Source organism: Rhinolophus sinicus, linkage group LG06, assembly GCF_036562045.2.
Source record: "Rhinolophus sinicus isolate RSC01 linkage group LG06, ASM3656204v1, whole genome shotgun sequence".
Classification (NCBI taxonomy): Eukaryota; Metazoa; Chordata; class Mammalia; order Chiroptera; family Rhinolophidae; genus Rhinolophus; species Rhinolophus sinicus.
The window spans coordinates 162,023,461-162,045,582 of NC_133756.1; the positions used below are offsets into that span (position 1 = coordinate 162,023,461).

The 22,122-nt window shown below is 53.0% G+C and overlaps 1 protein-coding gene across 1 annotated transcript; it reads right to left on the reverse strand.

Moving 5' to 3' along the window:
• Positions 1-7,233: 7,233 nt before the first annotated feature.
• UNC93B1 (unc-93 homolog B1, TLR signaling regulator) lies at positions 7,234-16,968 on the reverse strand. The gene is made up of 11 exons (XM_074336808.1): positions 16,779-16,968; positions 16,472-16,613; positions 15,767-15,920; positions 12,637-12,798; positions 12,317-12,449; positions 11,872-11,965; positions 11,163-11,287; positions 10,505-10,687; positions 9,775-10,048; positions 8,872-8,990; positions 7,234-8,049 (listed from the first exon to the last, which is right to left on the reverse strand). Exons 1-11 carry the CDS (start codon positions 16,872-16,874, stop codon positions 7,711-7,713), a joined length of 1,821 nt encoding a protein of 606 aa, XP_074192909.1. The 5' UTR covers positions 16,875-16,968; the 3' UTR covers positions 7,234-7,710.
• Positions 16,969-22,122: the final 5,154 nt, after the last annotated feature.

A 22,122-nucleotide genomic window follows, 5' to 3' on the forward strand; every position in this document is an offset into this window, starting at 1 on the left:
TCCTAAGAGGGCTTGACCTTCGCTACATCTGCTGATGTGAACCCGCCTAAGCTGCAAAATTTACCAAAAATATAAAACGCACAATTGACAACCCTGATGACCATTTCTCACAGGATGGTTAAACATTAAAAATGGCCTCCTAAAATATCTTCCACTATGAATTGCTCCCATGTCCTCCTGATCACGCAGATATTGAATGAGGTCCCCAAACGCTGTCTATAACAAGTCGAGGACCTCCAGGTCAGGTCCTTACACCCATGTCACAGCCCAGAAATGCCTCTGCTCAGCCTTCTGGCTACTCTGTGAGTACAGCTTGGGTCTAGGACACTGCCACACATTGGGGGATCCCACTCAGGTCTGAAATACTCAGTGGGCCATCTGTCATCCCATTGTCATCCAGTATCATTTGATTTATTCAATATGCTGCAGGGGTCACAGGATCTAAGATACTAACTCAATTCCAACAATATATTACCTGTTGAAAGTCTTCAATTGAACATCTTTTGCATTTAAAAGGGAGTCCTACAGACAACAGAATGGTGTTTACCAGACCCCTCTGGAGGGTGAGGGAGGACAAAGGGGGTAAAAGGGGTCAAATATATATGGTGACAGAAGGAGACTAGACTTTGGGTGGTGAGCACACAATAGAGTATGCAGATGTCGTATTATAAAGTTGTACACCTGAAATTTATATCATGTTATTAACCAATGTTATCCCAATAAATTTAATGAAAAAATAAAAGGGAGTCAAACTTTATAACGAAAGGCCCCCCAAATGACAGGTTGCACCCATATGAGGCCTCTAACCTTCTTGCCTCTAAACATTATTAGCAGATAGAGATGTTCTAAAGCAGTGGAAATGGTAGTAAAACAAAATGTGGGCACCCCTGGGCTCCTCATATTTGTAATAAGATATAACTGCTGCAGGTAAGAAGACTCACATGTGACCCCCCGGCATTCATCTGAGATCTTTGTGCCTCCCTGACCAATATGTCTCTATGCCTAAAAGTCATAAATGTGGCTTAGAATTATTATATTCCACTTTCCAATGCGATCAGGCTCGCATCCCAAGCCCCTCTGCCTAGATGTCTGGTTCATTCCTGACGATGACAGCTCTCTGACCAAGTCTGTGTCACTGGATGGACTTAACTCAGGAGGTGACTCCCGTGTCTTCTTCCCCTTATGTGCTCTCATCCCCCCTTACACCCCACTGAAAATCACACCACTCCTCAAGTCTCTCCAAAAACAGACCTCAAGTCTCACCTACTCCTCCCCCTTTTTCCTCATGTACCCCAAATCCCTCCAAAAAAATATGTATATATCCTTAACTAAAATTTCAGCCCACATCCTTAATCAAAGTGTTGGGTTTATCATGGACTGAATTGTACTTTCCTTCTCTAATTACTGCCTACTCTGCTAACCTTCTAGAAATTTCACGTGAAGCTATTTCCCCTCGCCCTATAGCCCTACAATTATCCCAAATATTTAAATTATCATTAAACAGTATGCCAGATTCCTTTCCTTCTTCTCCCCCTTTTCTTCTACCTCCCCCGACCCCACCTCCAGTTCAAGCCGTTGTTTCTCAGTCTAGTTGTGTAGGACGCAGCTCCCTGGCCCATGCTGGTGTTATGAGCCTTGCGCTCCCCCGGCTGAGGCAGTCGGTCGCCAGTTGTCGGTCAGCCGCTCACAGCAGCTCTCAGCTCACTGCCGGCCACTCACACTGGCTGCCAGCCACCCACACTAGCCACTGGCCACTCACCGTGTCACACGGTAGCCCATGGCAGCCCACGGCAGCCTGCGTCAGGTCGCGGCAGCTCACGCCAACCTCTGGCTGCTCTGGGCAGCTCAGCTCCAGGGAGAGCTGTTGGTCACAGTCTTAGCTGTAGAGGGCGCAGCTCACCGGCCCATGTGGGAATCAAATCCAAGACCTTGGCATTAGGAGCCTGGAGCTCCAACCACCTGAGCCACCGGGCCGGCCCCTTTCCTTCTTTTTTTTTTAAATTGGGGAAGGGGAACAGGACTTTATTGGGGAGCAGTATGTACTTCCAGGACTTTTCCAAGTCAAGTTGTTGTCCTTTCAATCTTAGTTGTGGAGGGCACAGCTCAGCTCCAGGTCCAGTTGTCCGTTGTTAGTTGCCAGGGATACAGCCCACCATCCCTTGCGGGAGTCAAGGAGTCGAACCAGCAGCCTTGTGGCTGAGAGCCCGTGCTCCAACCAACTGAGCCATCTAACCACCTGGGAGCTGAGCGGCAGCTCATTGACTTCATTCTAGTTGCGGAGGGCGCAGCTCGCTGGCCCATGTGGGAATCGAACTGGCAGCCCTATAGCCCAGAGCTCGCGCTCTAACCAACTGAGCCACCCATCCCCTCCCCCTTTCCTTCTTTTAATACCAGCTTTATTGAGATAAAATGCGTATCCCCTAAAATTCATCCTTGCAATATGTAGAACGCAGTGGTTTTAATACATTCATAGACTTGTGCAACCATCACCACATCTAATTTTAGGACATTTTTATCACCCTAAAAAGAAGCCTCATACCCATTAGCAGTCACTCCTCTTTCTCCCCTCCCCCCAGCCACTGGCAACCACTAGTCTACTTTCTGTCTCCATGGATTTGCCCATTTGGGATATTTCATATCGACGGAAACATACACTGTGTAGCCTTTTGTATCTGGCGTCTTGTACTTAGCGTAATGTTTTCCAGATTCATCCATGTGGTAGCAGGTGTCAATCTCTTGGCGCCCAAGGAAATGTCAAACCAGGCAAGCTCCAGCCTGCCATGCACCCCACCTTGGCTCTACCCCATAACCACAATAAAGACCCCAAGCCACCCTTCCTGCTCACTCTTGTTCCATATTCTAGACCCAACCAGAGTCCTTCTCCTTGGGGAATCCTTTTGCTGTTCTCTATGCGGTTAATCAATTTTAGGCCATGTCCCCTATTATTATGTGCCTGTTATCAAAGGTTGTGGACCCGCTTCCAAGTGCTCTCACATGGTTGCTGGCAGGGTTCATTCTCTCTCGGGCTGTTGGGCTGAGAGCCCTCGCAGGCTGTGCACGGAGGCCGCCCTCAGTTCCCTGCCATGTGGTCCTTTCTACAGGGCAGCTCAGGACATGGCAGCTGGCTCCATCAGAATGAGAAAGTGACATGAGCCACAGCAAACGTGAGCAAGACAGAGCGTACTGATCTCAGAAATGATATCCCATCACTTTTGTCATTGTATTAATTTTCTACTGTTGTGTAACAAATTATCACAAACTCGGAAGCTTAAAGCAACACTCATTTATTATCTTGCAGCTGATGTGGGTCAGGAGTGGGCAGGTGTAGCTGCGTCTTCTGTTCAGGGCCCCCTGAGGCTGCAGTCGAGGTGTCTCCTGGGCTGTGTTCTCACCTGAAGCTCGCGTCCTCTTCCACGCTGACTTAGGTTGTCGGCAGAATTCAGTTCCTTATGGTTGTAGCACTGAGGTCCTGTTTTCCTGCTGGTCATCAGCCGGGGCCACTCTCAGCTCCTGGTTTGCCTTCCTCCAAACCAGCAGGAGACAGCCTCTCTGCCACATGGCCTTCTTTTCAAGGACTCCCCTAATCAGTTTAGGCCCACAGCAATCTCCCTTTGGATTAGCTGACTGGGAACCTCATCATGGCCTGCTTTCCTGCCACATCCTGTGGTCCTGCCCACACTGACCAGGAGGGCGTGAGAGCCTGGGAGGTCAGCTTTGCATTCTGTCTACCACGGCCATGTTCTACTTGTTAGAAGAAAACCACTAGGTCCACTCCACAACCAAAGGGAGGAGATGACACAACAGTATGCAGGGTCAAGGGTCAGAGCTCACTGGGAGCCATTTTAGGAGCTGCTCCCACACATACCTATTTAACAGCTTCTTTCTCAAAGCTGGGGAAGGTGTACGGAGGGGTGTCTAATCCTGCCCTTTCAGGGTCTGTTGCCTTTCATTCCCAGTGATTTGTTTCCTCGTGTGTTCTGTAATTTTGGATTGTGAGCTCAGCTTCAGAGGGGCTTTACCTGGGTGGCTGCGCATCAGAGACCCAACTAGAAAGATTTTCTGTGCGTTTTTGTCAGGAGCCCCAAGGGTGCCACTAAGCCATAACTGCTTTTTTATGCTAATTTCTCAACTTTGGGGTTTGTAGACAATCCAGATGGGACGACCTCTTTGCGGGAACATCAAACTTATATAAAGGAGGCCTGAAAACACAAAATTCTCGTGGGAAATGTTTTCCCCAACCAGAGTGCAAATTTCCTTACATCTTCTTGCACCTATGAGTGGAATTTCGTTGATCTTTTTCCCTAAAAGTGTTGCTTTTCTATGGTCCTGGCTTTTTGCATGGCCTGAATAGCAAGCCCGTCTCATAAAGCCCCAGCCCTCAGCCTGTGGCCATCAGAACTCCAGCCCTTGGTCTCAGAGCCCAGCCCCTCCCTACCTAACAGCTGTAGTCCCAGCTCCTCTTCTCTGTAATCGGGGTTCCAGGTCCTGCTTTAAGACCCCAGCGAACTTTGCTTACTCTCTTGAGAACTCAGTTCTCTACTTAAAAAGAAGTTTGTTTCTTATCTAGCATCTCTAGGTGTTTCTAGGAGACTTTTCAGGCTATCGAACTTGCTATTGAGACGTTAAAGACAGTTAAAGTCTAAGACTGTAGAGTCTTGGAATCATATAATTTAAAAATCTCCCTCAAGCAGATGGACAAAATCACAGAGGCAGAGGCCATGAATGGAGTCTGATCTCCCACTCAGCAGTCCAGAACCTACACCCAGCCACCTTATCCAGACATGACAAAGACAAGGGGAGATGACACCAACGTCAACGTCATGCCTTATGACCAGACTGGGAGTTGCAAATGGGTGGGATACTCACATCTGATAGCTCGGTTAACCTGCCTGCAGAAAGCCAGCCAGCTGGGGATTGCCGCCATGACCAGTTACACTGCCTGTCCTGGGTGTGCGTGTGTATTGCTTGTCGTGTGTGAATATGTGTCTCATCCAAGTGCCAGGAGCAGCGCTGGGGCATGTGGAGTCTTACAGGGATTAAGGAGCATGATCAGAAGCCATGCTCTGTCCTGAGTGGCTACTCCATGCACCGTGGGCCACCTTCGCGACTGCTCAACCCCAATCTTTGTCCTGCATCGAGATGGATGTTAGAAATGGCTCGGAACTCGGACTTGCGGACCTGTCCCCACCCCTTCGCTCCCCTGCGCCACCTTTCCAGGGACCCACACTCTTCCTAATGGCCCCTGGCTTATTGTGTCTGGTCACCCATCCCCAACTGGAGTTTAGCTGGAATCCTGCCAGGAGGATGTTGCCACATCTACTGCTGGAAAACTTCTCCTCCATGCCAGACGCTGACAGGGAACCAGAAGCATAGAGAACTGGCACTTCACCCAGCCTACGGGTCATACCTCGTAACCCTTTCTGGGCCTGCTTGTCATTGAAAGTCTGCGCATTAGGCAGACAGCTTTTGGCCCTTCACTTGCCTGAGTGTACAGGCCACCTGGTGGGGAAGCTGGGGAGAGGTGACTTGTGGCCCTCACTATAGCTGTAGCTCGCACTGTCCCCATGACTACAGGGCCCCCAAATCTGCCAAATACAACTTGGTAACTGGCTTGTGTTGGTTTGCAGCAGACGGGGGGGGGGGGGGACTCCATTCGCAGGCATCAGAAACTGTGGTTTAATCATCTTCCATAGAGCTGGGCTCAGAAAGAATACAGCCAGTTGTCTAGGCAAGGCGGGGGGGCATGGGGACCAGTGAGGGACTCACTGTAGGTCTGTAACACTTGTAACACTAACAGCTGACATTTATGGAGATCTTACTCTGAGTGCTCAAACTTTCTCAGTTCCTGGCACACTTAGTGTTTCAGGAATTTTTCATGGTGCTCCTAGGCCAAAAGAAATATTTAACAGTTCTATTTATGAATTACTTCAGGTCCAAATAACTTAAGTATTTATGTTCTAATAAATTAGTCGATCATTTAGAAAATAGAATTCACATCAATAAAGAAAAAAATGGTACTTTTATTCCATTCTTTAATATCACTACTTACTGATCGACTGTGTGCCCTGGTTAGCTTCTCAAACCTGGAAAGCAGACGGGACACCCCCAGCTTTATTTCCTGTTCCATGGTGATTTTCGCTTTTTATCCCCAAAACTACAGGAAATCCAGCTTCTCGGTTACGACGTGAAAGAAATGTGGACTGATCTGATGTTGAAACTGTGAACCACCTGGACCTTTTAATTTGCTCAGAAATTTAGAAAATTTAAAATATGCTCTGTGTCTTGAGTTTCCTGCTGAGGGATTTCACTCCTGCCCTTTCAAACACTGCAGAGGAAGAACCTGAGGCTCAGGCTGGCTCCAGCGCCCCCTAGAGGGTACTAAACAAAACTCAAGTGAGGGCAGTGAGGGGCGGAGACAGGGCGGGGGCAGAGAAGGCTTATCCGTGGGAGAATCTAGACCTGCTGCTGGAGTGAGTGTGGACAAGGGTCTGACCTTCAGCCAGGAGTGGAGGGGGTATAGAGAGTGAGGAATGTTGTGGCCCCAGCATAACTGTTGGAGACTCCATGACACTACTGTGGCCCCCTTGCCTGTCCTAACCCAAGTGTTCAAAGCCTTCACAGTGGGGTCTCAGTCCCCTCTCCCATAGAAGGCGGGGTGAAGGGGCACCCTAAGGCTGTAGGGGGTCTGTGTCTCTCATGGGCATTGAGGCCGAAGCCAGAAGGCAGTGGCCAAGTTTACCTGGGCTCAGACAACCATTCCCCTGGCCTGTACTGGGCACAGGGTGACCCTGACAAGACTTAGAAGTGGACCCTGCCCTTCAAGGAGTCCCCTGCGGAGCTGTGGGCAGAAATACCCCAACGGGTAGAAAAAGGATGGGGATGGGCAGGGAGGCTGGGCATGCTTATGAAGACTACAGGAAGGGAGCAGCTGGACCTAAGTCTCTGGAATCTGTCCTATCTTCTAGACCCAGAAGGGACTGGCAGCTCGTCTGTCTCCACTATGATCCCCACCTGTCACCCCAGGCACGTCCTGGGCAGTGGGGGTGGGACTGGCCAAAGCTGGCGGGTCCCGGGAGGGGCGGGGCTTTCAGGACGCTGGACGACATGGTGGGCGGGGTTTAGGGTACCCTCCCTGACACACGCAAGTCAAGGCCAGACGACTGTGCCTGAGGCTGGATCAGCCAGACACACATCCGGGGCGCACTCCGTACCCTCACAGCCTGAGACTTCCCAGTCAGCACAATACAAAATCTCTTTATTGCTCACATTCTATAAAAAGTCGTGCCTCTTGGTGGGCCATGAGGATAGGATATGCAGAGCAAGAAACGCGCTCAGCTCAGGCTTGTAGCTGAGAGCTGGTGCTGGCCTGGGGGAGGGGTGCGGCAAGAGGACCCAGTCCCTGCTCCGGGGCTGGGGCACGTGCTGGCGGGCGATGGACCTGGGAAGGAGGTCATGGAGAGCGGCCCCTCCGAGGGTGGGTTCAGCTGTGCTCTCCGGAACCCTAGGCCTGGCTGAGGGGTCTCAAAGTCCCATCTCACAGAGAAGGGGGCTAAGGAGTGGATCCAAGTTCCAGGGGGTCCTGGACTCCCGGAGTATTCCCAAACATGGGGGGAAAGGGACAGAAGGTCCTTCCTGAAAATGGCTCAGGAATCAGAGGGGACCCCCGACCTGAAACGCGGTAAACTGAGGCCGTCTAGCAGTCTGGGCCCCTCACTGCTCCTCCGGCCCGTCGCCTCCCTGCGCCTGTTCGTAAGGGCAGGGACGACGGCAGAAGCCGGCTGGCTCTGGACCGGGTCGGGGCCCCGCGGGCAGCGCAGCGTCCTCCTCGCCGCCTTCCCCTCGGCGGCCGCCGCCGCCCGCGCCGCACTCTCCCTCTGCGTCGCTCTCGTCGGAGTTATCCTCCTCCAGGTAGCGGTAGCCACGCACCTTGTGCTGGGGCCGCGGGATGCGGGGCTGGCGCGGGACCACGCCCTGCCGCAGCTTCTGCTCCATCAACACATAGGAGACCGCGGCCACCAACAGTGTCAGCAGCAGCACAGCCAGTTTGGCCTGGGCACACAGGGAGAGATGCTGGGGACCTGCTGGCCGCTGCCCCCAGCCCACAGGCCCAGCCCCTCGCCCGGATGGGCCCACTCCCACCGCGCACTCGCGGGTGCATCTCCTCTGCATGCTACTCTCCTCCGGCAGAAACCCAGGCCATTTGTTTCCTCCTGCCGGCAAGGCTCAAACCCCAGCTAAGCTCCCTTATAGGCAGATGTGAAGATGCTGATTAGTGCAGGACACAGGCCTGGCACCCCCACCCCTTACCGGGGCTTAGATCACTCTCACCTTTACACGTCGTAGGACCATAAGTAATGTTTCTCAGACTGTTATGACTGTAACCCAGTCAGAAAGAATTCCCCGTCATAACTCAGCACCTACACACATAGTTGCATGCACACTCCCTGCTATTTTCTATTCTGTTTTTTAAAATGTTGGTCAGGATCTGCTAAACTGAGCCATCAGTTGGATGGGAGCACAGCACAACGACCCCTAAAGGCAGGCCATGAAGGGAAACAGCCTCAGCATCCCTCTAGGAGCCCGACATCTGTTGAACAGTTTACCCAGCTACCCACAAGGTGGATGGGATGTGCCCACAGGCAAAGAAACTGTGAACCCCTTCAGACACAAGTAAACTGAGGCCCTCGGGAGATAAGGCAGTAATCGAAAGCTGGATTTGGGGTCACCCAGCGGTCTTGGCCCAGGGCCCAACCCTTGTGGAGTAGTGCCCATCAGGGACTGGGAGGCCAGAAGGAATCTGGTGCCTTCGTGGGGGGGGGTGTGGGAAGCCTAACGCCCCAGAGACTCTCCTCCTATCCAGCTCAGCCTCACCTTCATGGGCAGGCTGGAGCCCAGGTATACCACAAAGATGGCCACGGCCTGCCACCAGTGATAGATGGTAAAGATGAAGTCTTGTCGCTCTTTGTCCTCATACAGGATTCCCAGCAGTGCTATGGGCGGGCAGGACAGGGCAGGAAGGGGAAAGGTGTCAACCGGGGTCCAGGGTGCTTGATCTCCCACCTGTGACTCTCCTAGGCCAGGTGCCCGTGGGAGCACCAACACAGCTGTTGGACAGGTCCTGGCCTGCCCCCTAGTGGAGACCCTGGTTATCACGCTGCCGGGGGAACTGAGCAGAGGAAGGAGCAGGTGAGATGAGACCCAATGCAGGAGGGCTGTGTTCTGTGACACGTGTGGCCTCAAAAGTGCAAAGTTTTATGTGCAGTCCCATCCTGTCCTCTGCCAGACCCCAGGAGCTCAAAGCCAGACATACAAGGACCGTTTCTCCGTCTCACTCAGGGCTCAGGGAAGGCAACCTGCTTGCAGCAACAAGCTTTCTACAAATCAAACCTGAAGTTGGGAGGTTTGAACTGATTTTGAAAAAAAAAAAAAAAAAACCCTCCCTGGGGTGGGCAGAAGGAGCACCGGACAGGGAGTAGGGGGATTCAGACTCCACTCTCAGGAATATAAGGTGGAGAGAGTTGGTACAGAGATGCAGATTCAAATATTGGCTCTGTGGGTGACTTGGGGCAAGTTAACTCCCTAGGGCCACTTCTCCCATCTGTAAAATGAGATGCCACCTATATGTTATGTTGTGAGGTTTAAATGTGAGGAAGCCCACACAGCACCTGGCAAATTGTACCCTCGCTTGCCTGGGATGTCTGTGCTGCTCCCACCCCCCTGAGGTAGCTACAGAGTCCCCTGCCCAGCCATCCCAGTGCCCATGGCTATACTCACTGCTGAGCCCCGTCTTGTTGAGGGCACTGCCCACACCCCAGAGGACGGCTGCTGCATACAGGATCCAGACGTGTTGCAGGACCCGAGGTTTGGGGGCCCAGAAAAAGAGGCTTACAGTGAGCAACAGGTGCAGTCCGGCCCCAGACACCAGGGGCACCTGGCGCGGCAGCCACAGCCCCAGCAGGCCCAGCACTGAGGCGGCTGAGGCACCCAGGCTGTAAGCCACGAGGAGGTACGGCAGGCGTTCCAGCCCCACTGAGCACACACCATAACACTGGGGGAACAGAGGTGACAGTGTGAGGTCAGCTGGCCCAGGTTCTGGCTTCCCCCGTCTCTGGGCCACCTTGACGCTAACTCCCTTCGAGCCTCCTGGGAAGGTTCTGGGGAGACAGACAATGAGAAAATGCTTGGACATTGTCCCCAGACACCAGGACTACACCCAACATGGAATCAAATGCTTTATGGGCATTATCTCATCTCAGCCGTATAACACCTCCAGGGGGGAGGGTTGTTACTAGACTCACTTCACAGATGAGGAAACTGAGGCTCAGAGAGGTTAAAATAATTTGTTCAAGGTAGAGGAGGAATAAGAGAAGGAAGAGGGACGGACATATTTGGGACATACTTGTACATATACATACATTCAAAACTTATTCGCTGTTTATCTGAAATTCCAATTGAACCGGACCTCCTGTATTTTTTCTGGCAACCCTATGCAGGCTGTACTTACCAGGGCGAGACCAGTGCAGGCAAATAGCACCTCGAAGCCGCTGTAGATAAAGAAGGGCACGAGGTGGCGCAAGCGGAAGTCGCGCACATGCTTGAAGGGGAGCTGAAAGATGTTGCCCCAGCCCACGCTGCGCAGGTCGATCTCTTCCGTGGGCCGATAGGCAGCACCGCACAGGCCCAGCACCTATGAACGCGCCATGAGGGGGCGGGCAGCCAGGCCCTCGGCCCCGCCCCCGGGCCTCAGCCCCGCCTCTCAGCCCAGACCCCGCCCCTAGACACACCTCGGCGTTGCCTCCCAGTTCCGCCTCTAGGCTAAGGCCACGCTCTAGCCATGCCCACAACGCCTTAGTTCTACCTCCAGTACCGCCCCCGAGTTTGAGCCACACCTTCCGACTCTCGCAGGTCACAGCCTATCCTCTCCGACCCTGTCTCCATTTCAACCCCAGACCAGACCTGATTCCCCTCCAACTCCAGCCTCAGTCGTCACAGGCATCAATCAAGCTAGGCCTCCCCAGGACTCAGCCCTGGTTCCCGACTCAGACCACGCCTCTAGGTCGCAACCTTGCCCAGGCCGCCAGCCACACACCCAGACTGCACCTTTCTCCCCGCCTCTGTCCCCAGACTTCATTGACTTCCCCCACCCCCATCCCAGGCCGCACCAGCAACATGGCTAGGAAGGCCACCGCCATGAGCACGCTCTCCACCACAATGAGGTTTCGGCTCCGCGGCAGCATCTGTAGAACCGTTTTGTTGAAGCCGCTGAGGATGCCCTGGCTGTTAGTGCCTGAGAAGGGGCCAAGGGGACATCGTGAGGGAGGGCGTAGGGCATACTGTCAACTCAGCCACAAAGTGCAGCAAAGCAGATGGGTAGGTGGGGAGGATTAAAGAGGGCGGGTGAGGACAATGCGTGCAAAGGCAAAGTTTCTTTGGGGAGCAGTTTGGAGGTGAGGGCCACTAGGGCTGACGTACCCCAAGGAAAGGAGCACCTTCTCCCATCTCCCTTTCTGCCCTATTGCCCCAGGCTGGGGGTGGGGGCACCAGTCCATATGCCACCTCCAAACTTTCACCCTGCACTGACTGAGCTCTGAGGGTATGCTTGACCCTGACAGAGATCCCACAGGCGGCTTCATCCCAGATGGCACCTCCTCCAGGCAGCCTTCCCTGACTGGAGGAGGTGCCATCTGCTCCCAGTCAGGTTCTAACTACATACTCTCTGTGCCTCAGCCACTAGAACTATGGGACACTGGACCCTCAGCCCAGAATTCTGTGAGAGAGCATCCTCTCTGCCCTCAAGTGCCCAGGGTCTGCTAGATAACTCAATGCGGGAGGTGAGCAGGACTTGGGGACCCCACCCCCATGAGGACTAACCGCAGCTCTGCACGTTGTACAGCGTGTGGTTCAGGTCATACAGATAGTGGTTCAGGAAGTAGATCATGGGCAGCTGGGCACAGGCGAAGCTCAACTGTGGGCAGGAGGGCAATTTGGCCAGGCTTGGGGCATGGAACCAGGCAGGGGGCACAGGCATAAACTGGGAGGGGTCTGGGCACAACTTGGGGGCACAGGAGCCCTCCCACCTCTGCTGGCAGCTTGGTGGTAGGAAGGAGTGCCCAATGAAGGAGGACTTCCCCCTGGTCAGCACTGTGGAAAGGGAGGGGATGAGGTCTCAGTCACTAGGGGTAAGCAAGCAGGAGTTGGCCTTGGCCCAAGAAAGTTCAGTAGTACTAGAGGACTTAAAAGACTATGGATTGAGCTCCAATGTCTGGGTTCTTGGGTTGGAATACACAGACCCCCGGGCCCCATATGTGACACTCACATGAAAGAAGCTATAGAAGATGGCTTGGAAAACCAGGAGATAGGGTGCGTGGGAGCCCCGAGGCGGGCGCTGCTGGGGGCCCTGCTCATCCCTTTCCTTGTAGTGGGAGTACTCGTAATACTTCTGGGCCATCCTGGACCACAAAGGAAAGAAGGCTCTTCCCAGCCCAACCTCTACCTGATACCGCTGCTTCCTGCAGGGGCTTCTTGGCCAGCCCCTGCATCTCATGGATGGGGAAACTGAGGCCCAGAGGACAGAAGGGCCGATCCAAGGTCCCCCAGCCAAGGTTGGCAATGCAGCAGAGGGTTGGCCCAGCTCACCTGGTGATGTAGTTGCCCATGGAGGCCCAAAGAGGTACGATGGCCATGCCCAGGGCCACTGCTGAGGGCACGAGCGTGTAGTAGCGCTCCCAGTAGTTGGTGGAGACAAAGAGGGCGTAGATGCCCACGCCTAGGAACATCATCCACTTGGTGCCAAAAAACCTGTGGGAAGTGGGAGGGATGCTGGTACCACAGGCCTACCTAGACTACCATATGGCCCAATACCCGAGTGGCCACAACGCCCAGCTCACGAGACTGCATGAGGCAGAAAAAGACCCCTGGCCTTGGAGTCAAGGGCTCTCAGATGGAGTCTCAGAGAAACAGACTTCTTGAGTGGCCTTCAGGCAAGCCAGTGTATCCACACACCCGTTTCCACAGCTGTAATGTGGGCATGGAACCCAAAGCACAAGGCTCCCCTGGCCACTGCAAAGATGGAAGTGTATCCACACACCCGTTTCCACAGCTGTAATGTGGGCATGGAACCCAAAGCACAAGGCTCCCCTGGCCACTGCAAAGATGGAAGCAGATACTGCAGGGTGAGGGTGTCATAAGTCAGTGGCTTATGGGCACATCAATCCCTCATTTGTGCTCTGGGCTGACTCACTAACCCCCTTCTCCACCCAAGCTATGTGCTGGGACTGCAGGGCCCAGGCACCCGTCCAAGGGACTTGACTCAAGCTGGCTCAAGGAAACCTAGGCGCAGAGAGAGGAAGAGGCTCCACTGCGGGCCAGTGGCAGGGCCCGTGCCCTGGCGTCCCTTCTTCCCTGCCCACTGCTCTTGCAGTCCATGTGGTCAATCAGGATGGTTCCTCCTCTCTGGCTGCTAGGAAAACAACCTTGTTGGCTCTGGGAAAATGCCACATCGTGTTCAAATGGGGCTGACAGGTGATAAGAAAAAGGTTCATTCAGAGCATGGAGGCTGGTCAGGCTAAAAACCACCACTGAGATCTTTGCTTTCGTTTGCTTTACGTATTTGTGCTCATTAGTTCCCTTTGGGTGCCAGGAAGCTCAAAGCAAAATGACCCTGGTTTTCTGATACAATTACTTTGTCTTCTATCACAGGGCCCTGGTTCTTCTACTATCTTTATTTTGCCACATAAAAAAATAGAGAGGCAGCCCCCCGATCTATTTGGGGGAGGGCAGGTGACACAAAATGCACTGTACATTTTGATGGAGCAAAAAGGAAAAAGGTAAAAACACTACTAGTCATTGCTGGTGAGGCTGTGGTTTGAAAAATGACACAGACAGCCACTGATCATGCAGACCGGCATAGCCCTTCAAAAAATCAGCCTGGTAGTCTGGGCAAGCATGGCGTTTTGAAGGTTTTCTGGCTTTACACCTTCAATCTGCCAGGCGCTGCCCATGGGAGTTGGGCAAGCCGTTCTATACCTCGTTTTCTCCGTGTGTAAGATTCCAGCACCTACCTCAGATTGCAAGGAATGAGATAATACTTATAAAGTACCCAGCACATAAGAAATGAGATGAGTTAGCTATTGTTATTTTTAATGACGGGTTTTAAAAGGCATAAAACCTTCCACGTGCTTCTGACCAAGTAAGGGCACTGCTGGGAATGTATCCTGGATTTTTTTTTTTTTTTTTTTAATTTTAAGAAGGGAACAGCTGGGCCGGCCCGGTGGCTCAGACAGTTAGAGCTCCATGCTCCTAACTCCGAAGGCTGCCGGTTCAATTCCCACATGGGCCAGTGGGCTCTCAACCACAAGGCTGCCAGTTCAATTCCTAGAGTCCCGCAAGGGATGGTGGGCAGCGCCCCCTGCAACTAAGATTGAACACGGCACCTTGAGCTGAGCTGCCACTGAGCTCCCAGATGGCTCGGTTGGTTGGAGTGCGGCCTCTCAACCACAAGGTTGCCGGTTCGACTCCCACAAGAGATGGTGGCTGTGCCCCCTGCAACTAGAAAACGGCAACTGGACGTGGAGCTGAGCTGCACCCTTCACAACTAAGACTGAAAGGACAACAACTTGAAGCTGAATGGCACCCTCCACAACTAAGATTGAAAGGACAACAACTTGAAGCTGAACGGCACCCTCCACAACTAAGACTGAAAGGACAACAACTTGAAGCTGAACGGCACCCTCCACAACTAAGACTGAAAGGACAACAACTTGACTTGGAAAAAAAGTCCTGGAAGTACACACTGTTCCCCAATAAAGTCCTGTTCCCCTTCCCCAATAAAATCTTAAAAAAAAAAAAAAAATGAACGGAACAGCTACAAAGCACAAGGTGAAAGGGAGAGGGACCTGCAATGTCCAACTCTGAGCCACAGCTGGGTGCCCACCTCTCTGCAGAAATTGCCACCATCACCAAGTCCCCACTGTGAAGACTGTGGAGCAGGCCAAGATGTATGCAATGAAAAGAAAGCAAAAGTGAACGTGGCACACACGTGTTCTGGTGACAAGGACGTAAACCTGATCCACGAATGCCGGTGGGAGAACAAAATTAGCTGATTTACTAGAAGGTTTGGGAGGGATTTTCTTTTTTTCTGATTTCAGTTATGGTTCTAATACTGTTTGTGCAATTGTGATAAAGGAATTTTTTTAAGATAGGGGAACTGAAACACAACAAACTTGTCAACTGTTCTCAGGGTTCCATCTGAGCACAGATCTACCTCCTGGTGGGGAGGGCCTTGTGGAAGGGATATTTGCACTGGCCAGCAGGCTGGACCAGATGCCTGCAGGCTCACTCTAGAGCAGGCCCCCTGGGGCCCCTGCCCAGCCCTGCCCTTTCAGTGAGAAATGTCCCTCGACACCGGCCACAGCTGATTGGGCAGAGGCAGGAGCCTGGGCCTTGCTGGCTGATCAGATTCTTTCCAGATAGTCTACAGCCCTGAACCCAAAAAGGTCACTGTGGCTCCCGGCCACAGAGCAGAGCATGAACATAAGCCGGAGTGAATTTCCATTGCTTGAAACCCAATGTGCCCTGGGCAAAGCTTGTTTCCTTCCCCAAACCCTGCTTTAACTCCTCTCTCACCCCTCCAGGTAGGCAAGGCCTCTCCCAACTGACCCCCTCCCAAGGCCACCAGGGCAGCTGAAGACCCCATGGTCCAACAGCCCCTGCACCCCTTCAAGATTGGGGTGACAGCGCAGCCCTCATGGGGACAGCAGTGGCGCACCTGATGAGCACAGGTGTGTAGAGCAGCGCGGCGATGGGCATCACGTTGATGCCGATGAGCATCTTGTTGTCGATGTCGGGCAGCCCCATGTTCCCGTACTTCACCTCGCGGTAGGTCTCATCGTAGTGCAGAATCAGCTGCATCTGCAGGAGGCCTGGGGACAGGGAGCTGGCGTGGAGGGGGCGGCCTGGCTCGGGGTGCAACCAAGCAGAGGCTGGGACGCATTTACCAAAGGGATCCCCGATTCCAACGCCCATGAGGACAGGGGGAAGCCAGGCCGGGCCAGGCGTCTTGTCAGCCACCGCGGTGTCAGCGACTTGAATGCAGAGCCCCCCCCTCGCCCCCACCTGCCTTGCTCCGCAGGTCTCCTGGACCCCAGCGCTCCTCATTTCCAAGGCAGCAGACCTGCCCTGAGCGCCCATACCAGCACGATGGCTCTGGTTGGAACCTGGGGATACTGTACAGTATCACACCACCCTCACATGGCGGGGCCACAGCTGCAGCTGCGAGGGCAGCACACTGGGAAGTGAAAGAGGAAGGGAGGCCCACTGGCCCCCTAAGGTTTCTCTTCCCAGACACGGTCTAGGGAAGTTGGGGCGGCAGGGTGGGTGGGAACGGGGAAGCCTTGGGATCAAGCGCCAGAGCCCGCTGGGCGGGCGGTCCCCCCTCGCCTAGCCCCACGTTGGGCCCGCAGCGGGCAGGTACCTAGGTAGACGCCGTAGGTGAGCATGCCGCCCGCGCTGGCCGCCAGCACGTTCTTGAGCACGCCGAGGCGCTTGCGGCGGTAGTAGCGGCGCTCCTCCTCCTCCTCGTTGTAGTTGGGGTACGCGCCCACCAGCTCGTCCAGCTGCGGGGTACGAACTGCATTTGCATCCGGCAGGGTGCCCTGGACTCCGCACCCCAACCCCTGCACTCCCGGTGCCCGCCTCCCGGGCCACCCGCACCCCAGTCCCGGGGGAGACCCCGGCCCTCTGGGTCCCCGCATCCCCTCACGGTCCCCGTCCTCGCTCACCGGGGCCTCGGGCCCGTCGGGGACCCCGAGCCGGTCCTCATCTCCCTGCGGACCCGCGGCGCCCGCCACCGGGTAGAGTGGCGGCTCCGCCTCCATGGCCCGACCCCACTGGAGGACGTGTGGTGGCGAGCACGGGTGTCCCAGCAGCGGGGCCCGCCACTTCCTTCCTGCGGCAGGGAACTGCCCCCTCCCGGCCCCGCTCCGCCCTCGGGCCACCTATCCTGGGAGGGGCGGCCCCAGTACAGCTTGGGGCGTGTCGGGGGGGGGGGAGGCAAGGGGGAGGAGGAAACGGGAGGAGGAAGGGGGGACGGAAGGGGTGTGTCCATGAGCGACCAGGACCCGGCCTCAGGGGTGTGAGACTGCAGTTCAAATCCCCGCTCACCCACTTTCTGGCTTTGTGACTGGGAATTAACTCCGCTTTTCTGTGCCTGTTTCCTCACCTGTAAAATGGGGATACTGGGCACTACATCCTAGGGCTATTGCTGGATTGAGTTAATGCAAAGCCTTAGAAAAGTGCCAGGCCCATAATAAGCTCAATGTTACTACTGTCATCCCTAGCCCCACCTCCAGTCCTCATTTGGTGTGTTTGCAGGTGTCCTCTGGCCAAAATAATTCTCCAGATGATCCACCAAAAGAAAACGGTTTATTTGGGAAAAGAAAAAGAAAACGAAACTGCCAAGGAAAAGGCAGGTGTGCTTGCACACGGAGGGCAGTCCTCCTGCAGAAAAGGGGGCTGAGCCCAACATGGCTCCCTCCTACACTGACAGCCCCCCACCCCCCCACGACCCCGTTACCACAGAGTTCAGCAGGAAGTCAAGACTAGAGAGTCAGCAAGGGGCCCAACTCCAACTGCAGTCCTCCCATCTCCATGGTTAAGTGTCCCAAGGTATCAGTTTACTTTCAACACAGGTAAGCAAAGAGCCCTCATAGCAGCCCCTAAGAGGGCTCCCATCACAGCCGGTGCCCACCTCCCACACACTCTCCAGCTTCAGTTTGGGGACTTGCAAGTGGGAGCTCTGGCAGAGCTCAAAATGGTGGTGGCTGCTGGACTACGGGCAGGTGACCCCATCACCACCCTGCAGCAGGATTCAGAGCCTCCTGCCCCCACCCTGCAGGGCCCTGGGTCCAGGGATGCCAGGGGGAGCCCATGAAGTTCCCACCTTGCCTGAGCTGATGCTCTATAGCGCTGGCTGTCATCCTGATTAAAAACACCTGGGAAGCTTTTTAAACTATGCAGTCCCAGTATAGTCTCTTCAACAAGTGGTGTGGGTACACCTGAAATCTATGTAATTTTACTAACAATTGTCACCCCAATAAATTTTAAAAATAAATTAAAAAACAAAAAACAAGCGGTGCGGGGAAAACTGCATAATCACATATGCAGACAAATGGAACTGGACCTCTGTTTTACACCACTTAATACAAAAGTTAACTCAAAATAGATCAAAGACTTAAACATAAGACCTGAGACAATAAACCTTCTAGAAGAAAATGTAACTCTGTGACATTGATGTCCATCTCAAGAATAAAACAGCCAGTTATTTAACCAGCAAAATGGGTTTATTCAGGAATGGCAGAGGAATTGCAATTTAGGACACGAAAGCTACAGCAAACCTTAGGCAAATCTGGAGAACAAAGGAGAGGAATGTTATTTTATAGAGAAAAAGGGTGAGTTGAGAGGGACTGTTATAAACAGAATGTCCATTGGAGAAAACTGGGAATTTGAAGTGTAGTGGCTTTCCATTGGCGGAGTCATGGCAGTTTCTCATTGGCTGGGTCTCATTCTATACCAGGAGATAATGTCCCCTCCTCCTACTGGAGTAGCAAACTAGACTTCTTCCTGTGGAGAAATTGTAAGGGTCGGCTTCTTCCTGTTGGATTCTGCAGGGTGTGGTGAGTGGTGGTATGTGAAAAGTCCCCCTTCATAGCTTCCCAACTCCATTTTAAATGAAGTTTCCTTTATTTTCACATTGGTCTTGGCAGTAATTTTTTTGATATGACACCAAAAGCACAAAAAAACAGAAGAAACAAAATCAACAAGTGGGATCACATCAAACTTAACAGCTTCTGCACTGCAAAAGAAACAATAATATACAGGCAATGTACAGACTAGGAGAGAATATTTGCAAACCATGTGCCAGATAAAGGGTTAATATCAAAAATTTATAAATAACTCATACAATTCAATAACAAAAAACAAAACAAACAAACAATCCAATTTAAAAATGGGCAGAGGAACTAAGTAGACATTCTTTTCCAAAGAAATGGTCAACAGATACATGAAAAGGTACTCAACATCACTAATCATCAGGGAAATGCAAATCAAGACCACAATGAGAGAACACCTCACATCTGTAAGAATGACTGTCATCAAGAAGATAAGAGGTGGGGCACACTGGTGGCTCAGTTGGTTAGAGCACGAGCTCTGGGCAATGGGGCTGCTGGTTCACTTCCCACATGCGCCAGCGAGCTGCGCCCTCCGCAACTAGAATGAAGTCAATGAGCTGCTGCTCAGCTCCTGGGCGGCCAGATGGCTCGGTTGGAGCGCAGGCTCTCAACCACAAGGCTGCTGGGTTTGACTCCTCTGCTCCCGCAAGGGATCCTGGGTTGCACCCACTGCAACTAACAACAGCAACTGGACCTGGAGCTGAGCTGCGCCCTCCACAACTAAGATTGAAAGGACAGCAATTTGACTTGGAAAAGTCCCAGAAGTGCACACTGTTCCCCAATAAAGTCCTGTTCCCCTTCCCCAATAAATTCTTTAAAAAAAAGACAAGAGGTAACAAGTGTTGTCCCGGATATAGAGAAAAGGGAACTCTTGTGCACTGTTAGTGGAATTGTAAACGGGTCCCATTCTGGAGAACAGTATGAACTATTTATTTCCTTTCTAATTTTCTGTGGTTTAATTGTCTGTCCCCTCAGACGACTGCTCACCATGCACCCCGCATGCAAAGGGTTGTGTCAGGCACTTAGCAGGTGTTCAATAAGTGTGAGTGGATGGATGGATAAGTGAGTGGTTGGCAATTATCCACCTCAGAAGGGTTGCTGGGAAGGGGGAGAGCTGGGAGTGTGGAGGGCATGAGTTTGTAGAGGTTTCAGGCTGCAAGGTGATGGAACTTTCTCAGACCACACCCAGGTTCAGATATTGAGACAGGTTAGTTAGTATGTCGCTGGGTAGACAGGGAGGTCCCTGGTGGAATAAACAAAGACAGCCATATCCTAAAACTCCAGGTTTTGAAATCACTCCTTCGCTCCAGCACAAAATGTAACAGCGCCTTGAAGTTAATCGTAAAATTCCTTTTGCCCTGACAAACAGAACAGATCTGATAGATAGGAATAGGTTATTTTGCTAATCCCTTTAGGATGGGCTAACAGCACAAACCTGGTAGATGAATTTCATTAAAAGGCGCCAGCTCCCCTTCCCCAAACAGGCAAGGGAAGGTATAAAAGTAAGAGCTTTTGCCTCAGTCAGGGGGCACCCCTATTCGGGACCCCCTCCCGCTCACGAGTGCTGACCCTTTGCTTTCAATAAACTATCCTCTTTTTTTTTTTTTTTTTAGATTTTATTGGGGGAGGGGAACAGGACTTTATTGGGGAACAGTGTTTATTTCCAGGACTTTTTTTAATTGGGGAACAGTAGTGTGTTTTTCCCAGGACTCATCAGCTCCATCCAAGTCAAGTTGTCCTTTCAATCTTAGTCGTGGAGGGCACAGCTCAGCTCCAGGTCCAGTTGCTGTAGTTAGTTGTAGGGGGCACAGCCCACTATCCCTTGCAGGATTCGAACCGGAAACCTTGTGGTTGAGAGCACACATTCCAACCAAATGAGCCATCTGGCCACCCGGGAACTCAGTGGCAGCTCATTGACTTCATTCTACTTGTGGAGGGCGCAGTTCGCTGGCCCATGTGGGAATCGAACCAGCAGCCCTGTTGCCCCGAGCTCACGCTCTAACCAACTGAGCCACCCGTCCACCCAACTATCCTCTTTTTAAAACTCTTTGCCTCTCCTGGGTCCGTGTTTCTCTTCTTTGGTCTCACGAGACACGATCCCGGCACTCACTCACTCACTCCAAAGTCCCCCACATCATTTAGGGACTCACAGAGAAATATTCCTACAACAATATGGGTAAAGCAGAGAGGTGGAGTCATGCCAACTGTGCCTAGAAGTGGGAGATATGGAAGAAAGAGGAGAGAGGGCACGGCCCGCGGTGCAGGAGCAAGGAGGAGGCTGCATATCAGGGATGCAGTGGGTGCTGGGAGGCCAGGAGGCTGTGAGCCGTGATCAGTGGTCAGAGAGTCAGGATGCCCGCGATGGCAAGGCCCAGGGTGTGGTCATGGCTCGGGGTGGGGAGGGAGGAGGAGGTCCAGGAGTTCTTGGGTCTAGTGGGTCCAGTGGACTTTGATGCCCCCAGGAGGATGCAGTCCTGTAGAATTCAACGGCAGGCAGGAGACGATGCCAGGAAGAGGGGACATGGCTGCCTGAGGTGGGTGGTGTGGCCGAGGGAGTGGGCTCAGAAGAGCAGGGGGTGGGAGGCTGGAGGTCTATAGGTTCCGAGGGAGAGTGAGGACGCCACGAATGAGCCCTTGCCCCTTCTAGGAGTATACCACCCGAAAACCAGACTGGAAAGGGGACCCTTGGGCCTGGATGTAGACTAACATCTGTGAATGACCACTTCCCTATCTGCCCCATGAAGGGGGGTCCCAGAATCCTCCCAGCTAGGTGCATGGTCTTCTCCGGGCATCAGTAGGAAGCCCCCTCACGTCGTCTGGCACACACCCCAATATTTCCTCACCTGCAAAATATGAATAAGCAGAAAAGCACTTCTGCCAACTGAAAACAGGATGCAGAGGGACAGGACGGCGGCCAGGTGAAAGAGAAGCATCTTGGAGACAGAGCAGAACTTGAGGGGCAAGAGAGGGAAACAGGGCAGGGGACACTTAGTTGTCGCCACATCGGAATGAGAGCAGGCCCACAAAAGTCCTACCGAGGGAGAAAGGGAAGATGGGGTGGCCTCTGAAGGGGTCAGGAAGCTCTGAGATGCTGCCTGTTGAAACTGTACCCTGAGAGCCCACCATCCGGCATAGTGGGGGCAGGGCTCACCTGCCACACACCCCTGGGCACGTCAGGGAGAGACACTCACAGACCCAGTTGGTGCATTTCAAGGTGGCCAGGTGTTTCCCACCCTGAGGGGGTATGTGTCATTCAAGAGGGTATAGGTCCCCTGGGTGGGCTTGTTGAACTCATTGGTTTTGTAGCTCCCACCCCTAAGACGAAATTAAGCAGTGTTTTATTTTTTTATTTTTTTTAAGTTTACTGGTAGCTGTCATTTTTATTTTTTTATTGTAT